Source organism: Dipodomys merriami, unplaced genomic scaffold (assembly GCF_024711535.1).
Source record: "Dipodomys merriami isolate MVZ:Mamm:240054 unplaced genomic scaffold, mDipMer1.0.p SCAF_25, whole genome shotgun sequence".
NCBI classification, from domain to species: Eukaryota; Metazoa; Chordata; class Mammalia; order Rodentia; family Heteromyidae; genus Dipodomys; species Dipodomys merriami.
Window position 1 is genome coordinate 24,081,711 of NW_027203937.1, and position 19,687 is coordinate 24,101,397.

At 38.1% G+C, this 19,687-nt stretch overlaps 1 protein-coding gene across 4 annotated transcripts in view; it reads right to left on the reverse strand.

Moving 5' to 3' along the window:
* Sbf2 (SET binding factor 2) overlaps nt 1-19,687 on the reverse strand; it is a 307,904-nt gene that overhangs the window by 74,004 nt on the left and 214,213 nt on the right. For all 4 annotated transcript variants that reach the window (XM_070035292.1, XM_070035290.1, XM_070035293.1 and 1 more), the window contains 5 exons: nt 7,996-8,166; nt 5,852-6,114; nt 4,215-4,387; nt 3,118-3,191; nt 503-698 (listed from right to left, as the gene is read on the reverse strand). In XM_070035292.1, coding sequence (XP_069891393.1) covers nt 503-698; nt 3,118-3,191; nt 4,215-4,387; nt 5,852-6,114; nt 7,996-8,166 — 877 coding nt within the window. The remainder of the gene's footprint in view (nt 1-502; nt 699-3,117; nt 3,192-4,214; nt 4,388-5,851; nt 6,115-7,995; nt 8,167-19,687) is intronic.

Below are 19,687 nucleotides of genomic sequence, written 5' to 3' on the forward strand. Positions count from 1 at the left end.
GAAGATACCCTTTGCTTGTCAAAAACAAATCCATTAAATCATCATTAGCTTTGGCAATCAACACGATCTTCCTCTGCTCCCTGCCCCCCCATCTGAGTTGCTAAAAGCTTATTCTGAGCCAGGTTCTGGGTGCATGCCTATAATCCTAGTACCCAGGAGGCTGAGATCTAGGGATGGTGGTTTGAAGCCAGTCAGGTAGGAAAGTACATGAGATTCTTCTCTCCAATAAAACTACTCGGAAAAAGCCAGAAGTGGTGCTGTGGCTCAAGTAGTGGAGTGCTAGCCTTGAGCACGAAGAGGCTCAGGGACAGTACCCAGACCCTGAGTTCAAGCCCCAGGACCAGCCCTACCCCCCCACACCCTGCCACCCAAAAAAGAAAAAGCTTATTCTAAAATGATCTGTAAATATGTGTACACAAACTATAAAAAAAAAAACAAAACACAACAACTCACATGTCATACAGGTATCCACATTCTAATGACATTTACAATGAAAGCATACCTAGCTGGTCATGGGGTGTCCCTCTGAAGAGAATTCTGTATGTGGTAAGGAACAAGGCTCCTTCTGCTGGCAAGAGCTGAGGACCCCCAAGAAGACCTCCAGTGGCTTCTTCTCTGCCATCAGGGTCCAAGAGGACTCGAAGACCTTCACATACAATTTCTTCTCCTGGCAGGAGAGCAGGCCTAAGAATCTTAGGCTAGGTACATAAAAAGGATTTTGTTAGTAAGTGGTTGTATAAAGGGTTATGAATACCATGCTTCTTGAACCTTTCCTTCATTTAAAATGTAACTCTTATGGGGTTTTCAGCACTTAGGTCAAGGTTATCTTTCATTTGTGGACCTAAAAATCCTAAGCCAGACTTCCCAGGTAACCAAACAAGGCAGATTTGAGAGGAAACAAAGTTTCTAAATCCAAGTGTGAAAAGATTATTTGCAAATTACTTGTTAAAGAGTAAAATCACTGAGAAATAACTCAAAAGTTGGACAATAGACCACTGTGAAACCTTTAATGACCTATCTATGTGTGTTAACAATGTTTTCAGAGTATCTTTTATCTTAAGTTAAAAATAAGGTTGTAAATCAGTATATTGTAATCACAGTTTTTGCACAAAAATGGCTGTAATATGAAACTGTTAAAGATGAAGATGGGGAGGAGGCAAGGAGGACTATAAAAACGTTGTACAACTTATATTTCTTTAATGCTTTAACTTACTATAAATAGTGCTGTGTATAAATTGAGAAAATAAACATTTAAAATGGATTTGTTGGGCTGGGAAGTTGGCTCAGTGGTAGAGTGCTTGCCTTGCATGCATGAGGCCTTGGGTTCGACTCCTCAGCGCCACATAAGCAGAAAAAGGCAGAAGTGGTACTGTGGCTTAAGTGGTAAGAGTGCTAGCCTTGAGCTGAAGAGCTGAGGGACAGCGCCCAGGCCCAAAGTTCAAGTTCCACAACTAACCAAAAAAAAAAAAAAAAAATTGTTCTTAAAAAGACCTGTCTTTGGCCAAGTAATGAACATATATACATGAGAGATCGGATTCAGTATCCTTTATATGAAGAAGCATATGATATATTCCTCTTAAGTGATTAGTTTTTTAAAAAAGCAATAAAAACCCCACATACAACAACATTCTTTGTTAGCTCTAGGAAGCTTAAAGATGAATGTAAAATTAATAATAATCATTTTCTTAAATTTTTTATAAAATTTTTTAAAAATTGTTTTTCTCTCTTTTGAATTAATTTGTTATTGGGTTCTGAACTCAGGAACTCATATGCATTTTACCACTTGAGCCATATATGGACCATGATCCTTTTATTTACCCTCCTGCATACTTGAGATGAAAGGACATGTATATGCTACCACACCCAGCTTATTGATTGAGATGGGGATCCTACTAACTTTTATCTAGGCTGCTCTGATCTTCCCCATCTCTGCCTCCCAAGTAGTGGGATTATAAGTATATATCATTTTATGTTAAATTAATTTTGCTGGTACTGGGGCCTCAAACTGGCTTAGCTGGTGTTCTACCATTTAAATTGTATCTTCATACATCCAGATTAGTTTTTTGTTGATTATTTTGGAGATGGGAGTCTTGTGAAGTTTGCTGTCCAATCTGGCTTTGAATGACCATTCTCTCTATCTCAACCTCTTGAGTAGCTAAGATTATAGTAAGTGTGAGTTACTGGCTCCCAGCTCTGAATTTATTTATTTAGTCAGTCCTAGGCCTTGAACTCTGGGTCTACGCACTGTCCCTAAGCTCTCTACCAGTTGAGCTACAGCACTACTTTGGCTTTTTCTGTGATTAATTGGAGATAAAAGCCTCATGGACTTTCCTGATCAGGCTGGCTTTGAATTGTGATCCTTAGATCTCAGCCTTCTGAGTCACTAGGATACAGGAACAAGCCGCCAGCATTGGGCTCTTAATTTATTTTTTAATACTTTTGTTACATAGGCAAGAGGAAGATCCTAAACTTACTCCATGCATTAGTATCAAATAATCATCTAAGGGGCTTATTTTAAAATAACAGATTTGTACATCTCAGAGTATTTCAATTCAGAAGGCTGAGGTGGGATTCAGGATTCTTTCTCTGATAGCTGTTTGTCCTAGGTAGATTCAGGAACCTAGTATTTGTGTGTGTGTGTGTGTGTGTGTGTGTGTGTGTGTGTGTGTGTGTGTGTGTGTGTGTGTGTGTGTGTGTGTGTGTGTGTGTGTGTGTGTGTGTGTGTGTGTGTGTGTGTGTGTGTGTGTGTGTGTGTGTGTGTGTGTGTGTGTGTGTGTGTGTGTGTGTGTGTGTGTGTGTGTTAGAGGAAGTTACAAGCATCAAACCTTAGGTTGGGCTTCGAAGTTAGAATTACTCATAACTTATTACCTGCCTATAAAAATGGGTCAACAAAAGATTATTGTTCTTTTGCAGAATACAATAAAATATACTGTTGCCATTTGCCACTTTAGTATCTTTTTTTATAAGGTTCTACATGATAAACTTCTCTCCACATTTAATGTACTATTAAAATTGTATCTATAAACTGGAAGAGGTACTTTCTGGAGCATAACAGTCTATTGCTTTTTTTTTGGAAGAGAAGTTAGACCTTAAAAATTAGCAATTTGGAATAATTACCTTCTGTATAGGTGGAAGTCGTCTACTCTCTCGATGTACTGCTTCTAGAGTTTCAATATGCATAGCTACAATTCCTAGGATGAATTAAAGTATTCAAAATAAAAGCACAAAACAAGCAAAATAAAAACAAATTCTAAATATATTAGAATTGAGAACTAATAAAATTTTGGGTTACTCACAAAGCTAAACATGCTGGGTGCCAGTGGCTCATGCCTGTAATCCTAGCTACTCAGAAGACTGAGATCTGAGGATAGCGGTTCAAAGGCAGTCCTGGCAGGAAAGCCCATAAGACTCTTATCTCCAATAAACCACTAGAAAGCTGGAAGTGCTGCGGTGGCTCAAGTGATAGAGTGTTTGCTTTGAGCTGAAGAGCTCAGGGACAGCACCCAGGCCCAGAATTTAAGCCCCAACATTGTGAATATAATTTAAGTTGTACACTTAAAAATAGTTAAAATGGCCAGGTGCTGGTGGCTCATGCCTGTATTCCTACTCAGGAGGCTTAGATATGAAGATTGCAGTTTGATGCCAGCCAGGGTAGGGAAGTCTTTAACACTCTCCTATCCAATTAGCCACCAAAAAAAGCTTAAATAGAGCTGCAGCTCAAGTTGTAAAACACTAGGCTTGGGCTTAGGGACAGTGCTCAGGCCAAGTTCAAGCCACATTGCGCGCACATGCACGTGCGCACGCACACACATGCACAAAAGATGGTAAATCTTGTTCTGTATTTTATAATAAAAAATAACAAGCCGGGCGCTGGTGGCTCACGCCTGTAATCCTAGCTACTCAGGAGGCTGAGATCTGAGGATCGTGGTTCAAAGCCAGCCCGGGCAGGAGAGACCATGAGACTCCTATCTCCAATAAACCACCAGAAAACCGGAAGTGGCGCTGTAGCTCAAGTGGTAGAGCACTCGCCTTGAGCTGAAGAGCTGAGGGACAGCGCCCAGGCCCAGAGTTCAAGCCCCACGACCGACCAAAACAAAACAAAAACAAAAAAACCAAAAAAATAACAATCATAAGATAAATAGTATGCATAAATTACCTGGTAGAAAGGTTGTTATGTTAGAACTCTGTCTTTCTAATATTTGTAAAATGATTACCTGGTATCATGCAATGAAGGCTCTTGATGTGATCCTGAGTAACTCCACTCTCTGTGCAAACCTTGTCAATAAATCGGGTAATAAACCGCACAACAGAGTTGGCAATGTCATTGTTCTCTGAATCTTCAAACCCACTCTCTGTATCATAGCTCTCAGCTACACTTCCTGCAATACTAAGTCAAAGAAAGAAATCATGGTCAGAACACATGCAACAAGTAATTACTACATTATAATCAACAGAATATTAAAATTTGCTCAAACAAATAGATACTCAGGAGGAAGGGCTAGCTTAACTTCATGGCTCCTATAAATGACAATGTAAAATATCATGTTGTATTTGTCTACAGTTATGGTTTAAATATGAATATTACTCCAGAAGGCTTGTAGTACTATTTTGGGAAATAGGTGACATTTAAGAAGAAATCTAAATAAGGAGGTGATTCTGTGGCTATTTCAGAAAGTACATTCCAGATTGAGGGAATGAGCACAAAGGCTGTAAAGCAGTACTATTCTTTGACTAAGATGAGTAGTAGCAGGGAGGCCAGGCTGGTTAACATAAGAAATGGTGGGAAATAAAGTCACAAACATAGGCTGGGCACAAATCCTCACAGGCACGGCAAAGGCTTTGGAGTTTATTTTCAGAGAAATGAGAAGTTGCTAGAGGGTGGAGAGATAGGGTTAAAGACATAATTAGAGCACCAGTGAGTGGCTCACGCCTATAATCCTAGCTCCTCAGGAGGCTGAGATCTGAGGATCGCGGTTCAAAGCCAGCCAGGGCAGGAAAGTCCATGAGACTCTTATCTCCATAAAAACCACTAGAAAACCAGAAGTGGTGCTGTGGCTCAAGCGGTAGAGCGCTCGCCTTGAGCTGAAGAGTGCAGGGACAGCGTACAAGCCCAGAGTTCAAGCCCCATGGCCGACCAAAACAAAAAACAAAAAACAAACAACAAACCAAAAAAACATAATTAGGCAGTTCCATAGATGAGATGAGGAATAGGAGGGATGAGAAACAATGACTTTGTCAAGGATATTCTCACTGATAATTTTTCAGAGTGATTTCCATGAATTACTTTAGCAGAATGTAACTGAAGGGCTAGATCAGTAGTGGGTGAAACTTTTTTTTTTTTTTCAGGTAAGGAGTAGGTTTATTTATTGTTCCGGCTGGCACCAGGCCATCTTGGTCCTCCACGCGGTGGGGAAAGGTCTGGGAAAGAGAGCTGGGAGAGCTGGGAAAGAGAGCGAGCTGGGAAAGAGAGAGAAAATAGCTAGAAAAGAGAGAAAAGAGCTAGAAAAGACAGCGTCTGGGAAAGGTGGAAAAGAGAGAGCTAGGAAAGAGAAGGAAGCAGGGAAAGAGAAGAGAAGGAAAGAGCTGAGAAAGAGCTAGAAAATAGCAGAGAGCTGGGTGAAACTTTTGAAAACTATATCAGTAAAAGGTAAAGAGCACAGGAGTAGATTTAAAATGGGATGAGGTGACAGTCTTTTTAATAAAGAAGAAGTAAAGAAAGTCTAAAGTGGGGAAAATGGTTCATAAAAATTATATACAACAATATTTGCCTAAAATGCTTTCAATTTTCTGATAAACCAAGACTGGCCCCAACAAGAATAGGAAGAAGGTCCCTGTGTTCACATTTTGGTACCTGTTTGTGACAATGCTGTTGCTCCCACTTTCCCAGTCGCCTGGTGCAGATGCTCTCAGGAGCTTGTTTTTACTTGTATCTAGTGGAACTAGCAGGTTGACCATGAGGTTTGCAAAATGGATGGCCTGGCTGAAAACAGTGCTTTCCTCATGTTGCACCAGCTCTTGCTGAGTTGACTTGCTCAGAGTAGGCCAAAGGCGTAGCTGCTCAGCTGCCAGGTCCATTGCTGTCTTTTCATGATACTGGTTATCAGGAAGCCTGTCCTAGGGAACACAGCAATGAAAGAGAACATCTATCACTTCACTTAAAAAACATGGAAAATGTTTTAAATCTACACCTTCTCTTTGGTATATTGTATATGCCACTATATATTCTATTTTCAGAGTATACCAAGAAAATATTTAAAAATCAAGAAAATTGATTTTCTAGAAAATTACAAAAAACTTGTTAAATTATCAGCAGAAATCAAAACTCATAAAGAAAATGTAACTACCACAAACAAAACCAACTCTTTCCCACATCCAACCTGCCTTTAGTGGGACCAGATAGTAAAACACAGACAGATGTTCCTGATTGCTTATACTTCACTATATTTAGTCAACTCTACTCGTCACATAATTTGTTAACTTAAAGGTCCTATAAATGCTCATGTACAAATGCTCTGGTATGTAGCATTTACTAAATCATATACTTCTTTTCTGCTCCTTGAGACAATGAGATGGAGTAATCAAGGTCACAAAAATATATTGAGATTTCTTTGTAGATGTGAGAGCCAAACATTATCATCTACATTATTGGAATAAGCAAGTGACTATGGGACTTTAAAGAGAGGTTATAGGCTGAAGAGTTGAATAATAGCAATCTACATACACATAGCATTTTATAGCTTATAAAGAGTAAAACATCTATCTATCTATCTATCTATCTATCTATCTATCTATCTATCTATCTATCTATCTATCTATCTATCTATCATAGACTCAGACAGACTTTTTTTTTTTTTGTCCGTTGTGGGGCCTGAACTCTGGGCCTGGGTGCTGTCCCTGAGCTCTTCAGCTCAAGGCTAGCATGCTATCACTTGAGCCACAGCACCACTTCCGGCTTTTTTCTTTTTGCTTATGTGGTGCTGAGGAATCGAACCCAGGGCCTCATGCACGCAAGGCAAGCGCTCTACCACTAAGCCACCTTCCCAGCCCAAAGGTAATTATTTCTAACAGCTATTATTCTAACATTTAATATGTGCTAGGTATTTTTCAAAGAGCTTTTACACATAGAAAATGTGAAAAATGTATTATTTTTAATGAGGAAATAAGGTATAGAGAGATAAAATGAGTTGTCCAAAACCAGGCAGCTAATAAGAGACATTTAAAACTTTGAGAATATATTAACTACTTTTTCAAATTAAAAGCAGTTTTCTTGATTTTTAAAAATATTTTCCTGATTTAAATATCTGTAAAAATATAGAAACATATAGAATGTTGTAAAGAAGACCTAAATATTGCTGGCATAGGAGTGTGAGTGTGTGTGTGTGTGTGTGTGTATGTGTGTGTGTGTGTGTGTTTGTGTGTTTGTGTGTGTGTGATACTGGGGTTTGAACTCAAGACCTCATACTTGCTAGGGGCCAGCACTATACCCCTGAATCGTAACTTTAGTCCTAATTGCTGACAAATTTTAGAGCAGAACTAATTTTAATTGGTTCTGTTCTTTTCTTTTCCAGTGCTGAGAGTCAAACTCTAAGCTTTGTGCATGTGAGGCAAGCACTCTATCACTGAGCTACATCCCTAGCCCTCAAACCGATAAACTTTAATTTGACTTTTCTTCATGGAAATAAATTGCATAGAAATACACTTTAGAAATATACTTAGGCATATTTTAGTTTTCTTTTTATTCAATTTCTGGCCATTGTTTCCTAGGAATTCTTACTTATTAAAACACAATAAAGTAATTCTTGCATTAAAGAATGATGTTAAGAGGTTATTATGGAAAAATATGTCAGAATTAATAGAAGAAAGGGCTACCTACAGCCAACCCCTAATATGTTGAAAGGAAGTGGTTGCATTTCCCACATCCCTGGGATAGCTACATAAGGTTTCCTTATAGTCAAATCTTAGCCTTGCCCAAGCACCTTTCTTTTCTTTTCTTACCTTTTGCTTCAGATGTGAGGCATGATTGTCTTCCTTTGCTGAGAGATACAGAGAACGAACCTGTTCCTGCACTGCGTTGTAAAAAGTTGTCTCCCAAAACTGCTGATTTGTCCAAATAGGGTGGTCCTGTACACAGGTGTAAGCAAACTGGCTGACTCCAGGAGCAAGTTTCTACAAGGACATACAATATCTATCACCATGGAGCTAGCAGACTAATGACAGTTCACAAGGTCACAGGTGCTACATTTAACCACAGAGGTGATCAAAGGCTTACTAATCAGCAATGAACTCATTTTTAACTGGCCTGTGTGGACTTTCTATTAAATCCTTTATAACCATAATTACTTCCATTTACCAAAATAGGCATTTTAAAAAACAGCTAAAAATCGAATTTATGAATTAGAGATATATGAAAAGTCTTGTGCACAGAGTAGGCAGTAGACAATTAGGAGAACTAGAACTTATCATTAAATACATCACAACCTAAAAAATTAATTTTAATTTTCTTTTACTTTTATTTAGAGTACTTTTGTTTCAGAGCAGACTACAGTTTAGACTAAATTAAAAAAAAAACATTAAGTTAGATGTCAGAGAACTTACAGCTTAGTTTTCTATCTGGAATGAAGAATTAGCTTGAAGGTTTAAATTATTGTATAAGGCAATGTAACAATTATGTCAGTGGCAGAAATGTCTTTCAGGTCCAAGCATTTCTGGTTGCAAAGCCTCTGTTCTTTTTACTCTACCAAAATGATCTTCCATAAAGAACTTCTTGCTTTAGGGCATACTAAACCAAAAAGTGGAATAGACACCAGAAATGCTGTGAACTTGGATGGTTAGAAACAGAGTGATTATGATTTTACCTACAAAAATGTCTCTGTGAATGGCATGCCATGTGCAAGTCCTGTCAGGATAGCACTGAGAACTACTACTGAGCTGATTGGCTATGATTCCATTCTTCCTATTAGGTGGCTATAAATTGGGGCAATGAAGCAAAAAGAAGGTAAGATGTACAAAGATCATTATTCGTCTTCATGATATCTTATGGGTTCACTTAAGACAGTTACAGGGATGAGGAATGGCACACTTGATAGGGTGCCTGCTAGCCCCAAGTTCAAAACCCTAGTAATAAAAAAGACACAGTTGCTATCTATTTATAAGAGATCATGATTTTGAGAGCTACATAAGCAGAAGGTAAGGTATACAGCATGAATCACACAGTGATATGTGAGACATGGATTATAGAACTTTCCCCCTTTCACATTTTAGCTCCTCATTCTGAGGATTAACAATTACTGCAGTTGTGATGCAGAGGCCTATTCAGAAAGATTTTGTTGTTGTTGTTGTTGTTGCTCATGAGGCTTGAATTCTTGGTCTGGGCGCTGTCCCTGAGCTCTTCAGCTCAAGGCTGGTGCTCTACCACTTGAGTCACAGCACCACTTCTGGTTTTCTGGTGGTTAATTGGAGATGAGTCTCACGGACTTTCCTGCCTGGGCTGGCTTTGAGCCATGATCCTGAGATCTTAGCCTCATGAGTAGCTACGATTACAGGTGTAAGCTACCAGTGCCCAGCTTCAGAAAGAATTTTTAAAGGCATGAAATTCAAGTGTGAGGAAAACAAAATTCTCAACTGACTTTCCCATGAATATAGTCAGAGGCAGTAGCATTTCTTTAAAAATGCAGTGTAAGTCAATGAACAACAGCTCTAATATCTTTGGTGTTTTGAAATTATATTAATATAGATGAGCTCAGAAAACCTGAGCTCTTAAATCCTTATCAGTTTTGTAAAACATGGTTTTAGGACATCAATATACCAGAAAGTTATTAATTATAAACTAAAACTTGAGCTCTACAGAAATATGAGGGTTTGATGAAGCCCTCTCTTTCTCCTTCAGCGTTTTTCTCAATGATGTTGCATGTTATCTTTCCTTAGCACATTATCAGCTGAAATAATATCTTCCTGTTTATTCATAAAATAAGACATAAATTAGATAATAACCTTCCTGTTTATAAAAGAAAAATGAATATGCAAAAACTTCCCTAGATCTTTTCAACTGAAGTGGGACTGCTTTATGTTCTGAGGCAGAAAAATGGTGCAAAACACTAACAGTGGCCTAAAGTTTCAGAACCCATAACCTGCTTATGAAGTGAGATTACAATAGTGAAGTGATTAAAGATAAATACCTTTGGTGCCTGACATATGCATAAGAAATCATTATTCTTAAGCACATTAAAATATTATTTTTTTCCAAAAATGAAATGTCTCTTCTTTCTTTGAGGCTTCCTGCTATGCCTAACTGTGAAGAAGGGACACGTCTTTCCTTCCCAGTTAGAATAGATGGCCACTGCACAGATAGGCAGGTATATTCTTGGAACCAGTAGAGGGCAGTAGCACCTTATTTTGTCTAGACTATCATAGCTTAAGCTGTAAATGGCAAAAGGGGCTTGCAGTTTGGTTGAGCTCAAAGATGGCTGGAAATTTAAGTATTAAATACTGCTTGTCTTCACTGTACATTGGACAGACTCTAAGAGATACTGGTTTTACCCAATATTGCACAGAAAGATGAGTAGATGAAATTATAACCGGAATAAGGTTTTCCATTACATGGTTTCTTAAGATATAAAGTAATATATTTCACAAAACAAAATTATAATATAATTATGAAGAAAAAGGTGTAATGAGACTTTTTGGAGTTTAGTATACCCTGTGATAGTAACAATAGTTTTAGTGGATGGAGAAAATAAGCATTTGTGAACAAAACTATCTTCTAATTGCTTTTCTGGTTTAAAGTGAAAACTTTTCAAGCTGGTTTTTCAATCTGGTCAACATGTTATGAGCTTCATGACTGTTATGCTGAACACAGATGTCTATTAGTACATACTCAAAGTGAAGGGTGATAGGGATGTCATATGGTATCTCTGCTTCCCTTCAATTCTGACAACATTTACAGTTCTCAATAATTCTTATGATTGTGTCAGAAAGAAATAGGTGATATTTTGCCATTCAGTTTTATATTAGATGGTTAAGAATGTGTTGACTTCCTTCCTTATCTAGAAAAAACAGTCCACAAGATACTAGGTTAAGCAATGTCATTCCACAAAGCTCTCAAAGGAAACCCAGCATGGAACAGGATATGGAGAATAAACTCATGGGGGGTCACCTAACAGCAGGCCAGATTCAAATCCAAATAAATGGATACAGATCATACGAGGAGATGGTCAAGGGAAAGGGTAAGATGTTAGTACAAAAGGATAGACTACAGCCTTGTGGTCTACGTATGTCTGTTTCCCAAACCCAAGGCTTTCCAACTAGAGAACTCAGAGGGGAAACTTGGTTTTAGTAAAGAAAGCTAGTGGAAGGACTCATTCCATGATCTTAAAAAGAAATGTAGAACTCAAGAGAATCATTACAAGTATAAACACCCTAATTCCTCAAAGCAGTCTTATGGCCCACTGAAATAAGCACTGTTGTCTCCCCCTTGTAAAGATGAGAAAAGATGGCATACAAAAGCTATTTGTCCAGGAGGACACTGTAAATTAAACAATCTCCTAGAACTTCATTGCATGAATATACAGCATTTCTTTATTCTAGCTTTTCTTTTGTTTGAACTTTTTTGTTGTTGTTGTTGTTGGTCATGGGGCTTCAATTCTGGGCCTAGGTGCTGTCCCTCAGCTCTTCAGCTCAAGGCTAGTACTCTACCACTTGAGCCATAGCACCACTTCTGGTTTTCTGGTGTTTTATTGGAGATAAGAGTCTCACGGACTTTCTGCCCAGGCTGGCTTTGAACCATGATCCTCAGATCTTAGCCTCCTGATTAGCTAGGATTATAGGCATGAACCACCAGAGCTCAGCTTTGTTTGAACTTCTTGCATAAACATTATCGAGTAGATTTTCATCTTTTGATTAATGGTTTCAATATCACTGGAAGTACTTCAGAGGGCTCCCAAGAAATATGGCTTATTGTTTTCAATAACAATAAGCATCTGGGTTTTATTGGTCATTAGATGCTTTTTCCATGATAAATTGTTTCATACAAGGTTTTTACAAATCCACTATTTAAAAAAGTTAATAATACGTTAATACTGAATAATCAATTTAAGGTTCAAATTTGTAAGTGTGAAAGAATTCCCTTTTTTCTCATTTTTGTTAGTTTTACAATCAGCTTTTAAAATTCAAGTAGGGGGCTGGGAATGTGGCTTGTTGGTAGAGTGCTTGCCTAGCATGTACTAAGTAAGCCTGGCTTCGATGCCTCAGTACCAAATATACAGAAAAAGCCAGAAGTGGCGCTGTGGCTCAAGTAGTAAGAGTGCTAGCCTTGAGGAAAGAGCCCGGGCCCTGAGTTCAAGCCCCAGGACAGACCAAATAAAAAAGTCAGTTAAGCTGGGCGCCAGTGGCTCACGCCTGTAATCCTAGCTACTCAGGAGGCTGAGATCTGAGGATTGCGGTTCAAAGCCAGCCCGGGCAGGAAAGTTCGTGAGACTCTTATCTCCAATATACCACTAGAAAACCAGAAGTGGCGCTGTGGCTCAAGTGGTAGAGCACTCGCCTTGAGCTGAAGAGTGCTGGGAGAGCACCCAAGCCCAGAGTTCAAGCCCCACGACTGACCAAAAAAATAAAAGCCAGTTAAAAAAAATTCAGGTAGAATCCAAGTATGGTCATATAATGCCATTAATTTGTATATTACTAAGATGAGTTTTAATCTACAGGTTTTGGCTAGTTGTAGTTTTAATTCAAACAAGATTATCTGCTCTAAAGAGTTTTGTCCAGTCTAGTGGCTTGCTGGCAATGTCCCATTGGTGTCATTTGGCATAATTTTTTGGGCTCTATGCTTCCTACAAACTAGAAGTTGTATATAGGTGCTTGATCAGTTTGAGCTTATCTGGCAAGAACATTCACAGATAGTATCACCCATAAGGGGAACATCTGATATTGTCTCATTTTGTGATATCAGAGGCTATTGGTAGTCAATGTTTAGAGTCATTTATCATTATAAGTAGTAAAAATTGATATTTTAATTCTCCTTTACATTACCTGAAATATTATTATAAAGAGAAATATTATAATATTAAATTATAAAGAGAAATTTCCTTTCATATCTTACACACACACACACACACACACACACACACACACACACACACACACACACACACACACACACACACACACACACACACACACACACACACACACACACACACACACACACACACACACACACACACGAAGCTTTGGATACAATTACAAGCACCAAACCCAAAACACAGAAATGAGAATAAACACTTGATTCTCTGACTTTAAGTTATTTTCACCCTCTGCTGATAGGTAAGCAGTTAGTTTGGCTTTTATTAATGTCTTTTATGAAGTCAGAATTTTAAATCTTATTTAAGAGAAAGAAACAAGAATCTGTCACTAAGTATTTACTCAAAATTTGTGTTTTTCATAAACTCAATGTTACACTAAGAAGTCTCCGCCTACTCATAGGAGTTCTAAATAGAAATTCAGAGGAGCTAGGTGCTGATGGCTCATACCTGTGGTCTTAGCTACTCAGGAGGCTGAGACTTGTGAATCGCTATTCAAAGACAGCCTGGGTAGGAAAGTCCATAGGACTCTTATCTCTACTTAACCACCAGAAAACCAGAAGTGCTTCTGTAGCTCAAAGTGGTAGAGCGCTAATTTTGAGCAGAAAAGCTTAGAGACAATGTCCAGGCCCTGAGTTCAAGCTCCATGACTAATTAAAAAAAGAAAAAGAAATTAAGAGGGGAAAATGATCACATAAGTGAAATAAGGATATTTTGGTTTTACTTTTTTTGTCCAATACCAGTACTTGAACTCTTGATCTGACACTTTTGCTCACTGGCTGACAACTCTACCACCTGAGCTATGCCTCCTATCCTTAAAATAAGAATATATTAATATTTTCTGGAACCAAAGGTCATGATCTTCAGATTGAAAGAGCCATCTAATACCTACTTCACTGAAGAATGGAGAAAACTCAATGCACAAAAGGAAATCCTACAAGTAGGATAGAGTAAAATAGGATATAGAGTAAAATAGGATATATATGAGGAGCAGCAATACAAATAATATTGAATTTTACAGGTGAGTGTATATGTAATAGGGAAGAAACAAGACATTTGTAAAAGAACAGTGGTGGTGGTAGCATATGAGACTCAATCTTCATATTCCAAGTCAATCCATAATGTCTACAACTGCAACATTAATTACATTAATAAAAACATATCACTTAGAAATGCTGGGCCAAATAAATACCAAAAGAAAAACTAGAGTTCAACATGGTTGTTTCTAGAAAGTAGACCTTTGAAATAGGTCTACAACCTCTGTTTTGGTTATAAACTAAATTTTCTGCATTTCTAAAATATATACATATAGTGAAGAACCTTAATTTAAATAATTTTTTTTTCTGGTCCTGGGACTTGAACTCAGGCAGCACTGTCCCTGAGCCTCTTTGTGCTCAAGGCTAGTGCGCTACCACTTGAGCCACAGCACCACTTCCAGTGTTTTCTGAGTAGTTTATTGGAGATGAAGAGTCTCATGGAACCATACTAAAGCTACCAGCACAACTATGCTTATCACAGCATTATTCACCATAGCTAAATCACAGAACCAACCCAGATGTCCCTTAGAAGATGTATGGATCAAGAAAATATGGTATACGTACGTACACACACACACACACACACACACACACACACACACACACACACACACACACACACACACACACACACACACACACACACACACACACACACACACACACACACACACACACACACACACACACACACACACACACACACACACACACACACACACACACGAGTGGAATTCTATGCCTCCATCAGAAAGAATGAAACCACCACATTTGTTAGGGATTGGAAAGACTTGGAAAAAATTTTATTAAATGAAGTAAGCCAGGCCCAAAGAAACGTAGGTCCCATGGTTTCTCTTACTTGTAATAACTAGTATACATCTAGGATAATCTTACCAGACAAGTAGAAAAGGTAAAAAGCTATGCACATATGACCATGTAAGATGATGCTAGGCGAAATGAAACCCAAGATAGGGGGTTTATCTTTGTTGCTGTTGTTTTTAATGTGCTTATAATGTACTATGTGATTTTTTTGTTTCTTTTGTATGTTCTTCCCCCATGGTATAACCCCTGTTTTCACTGTATTTGATTCCAGCACTCTGCATCTTATATATACATTTTTTTAATTTGGGGAGGGGGAGGGAAATAACAAAATGCTGAAACAAGGATGTAGGCTGACCCATTGTAACAATGAGATGTACAAAACACTATGTTGAAAATGAACTTTACAACTTCAGGGTGGGGGCTGGGAAGGTGGCTCAGTGGTAGAGCACTTGCCTTGCATGCCTGAGGCCCTGGGTTCAATTCCTCAGCACCACACAAGCAAAATGAAAAAAGCCGGAAGTGGCACTGTGGCTCAAGTGGTAGAGTGCTAGCCTTGAGCTGAAGAGCTGAGGGACAGCGCCCAGGCCCAGAGTTCAGGCCCCATGACCGGACCCCCCCCCCAAAAAAAGAAAGAAATGTACTCATTATCTTGCCCATGTAATTGTAACCCCTCTGTACAGTATTTTCACAAAAAAAAATGCTAGAAAGGAAATGTACTCATTACCTTACTCATGTAACTGTAAACCCTCTGTACAGTATCTTTACAATAAAAAATATGTTAAAAAAAAAGTCTCATGGACTTTTCTTCCTGGCTGGCTTAAAAAAATCATGATCCTCAAATCTCAGCATGCTGAGTAGCTAGGATTACATATGTGAGCTACCAGCACCTTGCTTAGAAAATGTTTTAAAATGTAGTTATTATATAATTAAAAGTTAAATAGAAAATGGATTTGAATTTAGGGCCTTGTATTTGCTGGCCTGGTGTTCCAGTACTTGAACCACACCTACAGCCCAGCTTTTGGATAGTCATTTTGGAGATGGAAGTCTAGCAAACTTTCTTGCCTAGACTGGCCTCAAATTTGATCTTCCAGATCTCAGCCTCCTGGGTACTCGGATTATAGGTTTGACCAACTGTTGACTAGCTCAAAAGAGGTATATTCTTTTTAAATTTGTTTTCAAGTGTAGTGATATAAGAAAAAGAAAATGTTTAGACTAAGGTAGTGAATAGGTCAACTCCTTAGACTACAATGATCTTGAGCCAGGGTACATAGGTTCGGCTAACACTCAGCAAGATCTACTGATGCTTTACTTCCTGAATCTTTGTTCCTAGGTAAGAATTTATAACTCTAAGTGCAAAAAAAAAACAAAAAACCTTTCACGTACAAAATTTGGGTTGATTATGCTTATTTTCATTCTACTTACCAAGATAGCAAAATGGTCCCATAATTGTTAGATTTGGTCTTAATCTCTTAGGCTTTTATATCTTTCATCCATAAAAGACCCCTTGGCTGAAATCCGACTTACTGGGAGCTATTCCTGAAAACACTGTTCAAAGTAGATAATGTATAGTCCTTTTGTCTGGGCTGATAAGTGTATGCACAATTCCTCTTGGAGCAAAGGTAATCTTCTAAGTAAGCTGTCTTAAAACAAGATCTAGAGGAGAGTACTTACAAATTCATTATAAGGAACTGAATAAGTAAGGATGAGAGAGGGATTGTCAAAGCCTCATTAAGCAGATTCTACAGAAGGAGTAACTAATACATAAAAGGTAGGTTTACCTTAAATAATGTATGTTCTAAAGTAATCTGATATTTCCATGAATGAACTGAATACTGTTCTTAGCTAAAAATAGATTAAGCACCTTAAAATTTCTTTGATAACTAAAAAAAGGATAACCATAATCCATATTTTTTAGAGATGGATGAAAATGGCCTTTTTAGGACTTAGGAGGCTTTCCAGTAAACAGAAGCAGTAACTAGAAAGTAAATTATGTAAAAAGTGATTTTGGCACAGTGGTCTAAAGAGACAGATATTAGAACAGAATAAAGATATTAGCTTACAGTCACAAATGGTAGTTGTAGACATTTACCACCATCTGATGATTTAGAAGGCACATTACAAAAGCAACTTCTGTGTTAATTTCATTTCTGGGCAGCTCTGCCCTGCCCAGGTAGGAAAACCCAATACATAAAACTCAGCACAGCACCTGGTACTTAATATGTGATTAATAAAAAGTATCAGCAACCAAGGACTCAAGGAAATAGTGGATGCAGTGGTACAGTCGTACAAGGATGCAATGGAATAACAGAAAGCCAATGTAGAATATCATGGATATTACTAGAAAATAGAAGCACCTGCCTAGATAAAGGTTGAGTAAATAGGCTTTGGAATCTGCATGAGCAGTTACACAAGAAGGTACCTAGTTCCAAATGTTCTACATACAATAGAACACTACTATGCTAGCATAAAAAGACAAAGGTAAATTTTTTAAAAAAGTAAATTTCCTTTCCTTACATGACTAAACTTTAGCATTTGAATACTCTAAGTTTGGATAATGTTATCAATGTCTTGCAGACCATTCTAAAGACAAAGAGCCTGTACAAAAAGTATGATTAGCAAGCTCTTATTTGAAGTGAGTTTTTAAGTTGAAATTTTATTACCAATGTAAGGAAACTGAACCTTTTCTTTTTTTCTATTCTTAATTTTTGTCAGTTGTGGGGCTTGAACTCAGGGCCTGGATACTGTTGTTGAGCCTATTTGTTCTCAAGGCTAGTGCTCTACCACATGAGCCACAGGGCCAGTTCTGGATTTTGAGTGGTTAATTGGAGATAAGAGTCTCATGAGGACTTTTCTGTTCAGACTAGCATCAAACCATGATCCTCAGATCTCAACTTTCTGAGTAGCTAGGATTATAGGTATGAGGCACTGGCACCCGGCTATTCCTTACTTTTTACTAGTATTGTGTTATTGTAATTTGGTAGTTCATCTTTTCCTTCTTTAATTTCCATCTACTCAACTTTTCCAGAGACTTAAAAAATATTGTCAGGATGACAAAAAACAAAGTCTCGAAATAATTTCCTATAAACAACAAAATCAACGTGTTGGGGCCAAAATTTCCAAAGTTCCCTGATGGTTCGGCTAAAAAAAGATTTATGTCGACGACTCAGATTAAAGACTCAAATTGTAGGTTGTATCTATGGTACAGTCAACTGTGGGTACATTTAAACTGCAACTGTCACTTCAATGCCTTTACTTTCTAAAAGTTTTATTTTTGAAGCTGTGGTCTTCAGAGAATGAGTGACTAACAGCTGATGCAGTACCTATGCAAATTGGAGGTTACAGAGTACTCAATACTGGCCAGGGGCTTTGAAATACTTGAGTTACAGAATACTCTCCAAGCTTATGTTTATTATGAAAGTAAACACCTTCCTTAAGTGGCATATGCATCTCACAGAAACCGATCAACCAATTTTTGAGAAGAAATATATTTTTGAGGAAAACAACTCTTCTTCAATTTTAATTACACTACAAACTGAACTCCTAGAATGAGGAACACACTGTTTACTTTATAACTACTTCCCAGAAGAAAGAAATATCCATTGAATTATACAGACTGGGTCAACGTTACCCAAGTGTTTGCACAGGTAAGCCAACAATTATACCTAGAATTCTAGAAAATAAGTAAATAGCAGTAATTACCTGGTTGAAAATAGCCAAGACAGATTCCATGGTAAGAATGAATAGCTGTAAAGAAACTGTTTTGGGACTGGAGAGGGTTTTCAAGCTCCAGGGGATCATTTCCCTCTTCTAAGGCTTTTTTGGAATACCACAAAATCTACTCCCTTCAACCCCCTAGCTACTCTACCTACTAATGTCTAAAAGTTGATTGAGTGCAAGTTGATGATGCCTATAATCCTAGCTACTCAGGAGGCCAAGATCTGAGGATCACAGTTCAAAGCCAGCCTGGGTAGTAAAGTCTGTGAGACTTATTTCCAATTAATCACCAAAAAAGCTGAAGTAGAGCTATGGTTCAAGTGGTAGAGCACTAGCTTTGAGCAAAGAAGCTAAGGGACAAGTACACACACACACGCACGCACGCACGCACGCACGCACACACACACACACACACACACACACTGTGCACACAAAGTTCATTATTTGTATTTCATTTGTATAGTATAAGGCCTAGTTCTCCCAGAAGGTAATACTACAGGCTGAGGGAAACTTTTACACAATTTCTGAATATTTAAGGCTTTGAGATTAAAGATCCATAGAAAGAATAGGCAAATCATGAGGGAAACTGAAAGCAAGAGGACCAGTGAAGCTGCAAAGAGATACAGGACAGGTGAAGAGAACCATATATTTTCCCAATTTGCTTTGTTAGTCATCCCTGGGAAGTCCAGTTTGGGGGCTTAGAATATGCTGCATAAGTTTCAAAATTCAGAGGGATAGGAGGAGTTTAAATCCAAGTTAGTGACAGTAGATCTTCCTGTTTATAAGCAAATACTTGCAGAAGTTACAAGTTGTGCACTGTGAAAGTACACAACTATGAAAGTATGTATGCAGGTAAAAATACTTATCACTGGTTAAACCTGAATTACTTACTTGAAACATCAGAGTGTGCTTAATTTTCTCATTGACATGTGGAGTGTTGTGACAGAAGGAAAGGAATATAATCTCAGTCACATAGCTAGAGCAGTGTTGAAACCAGAAACTGCCATTTTATAAGGTATAAATAGTATGGGCAAAGCTGGG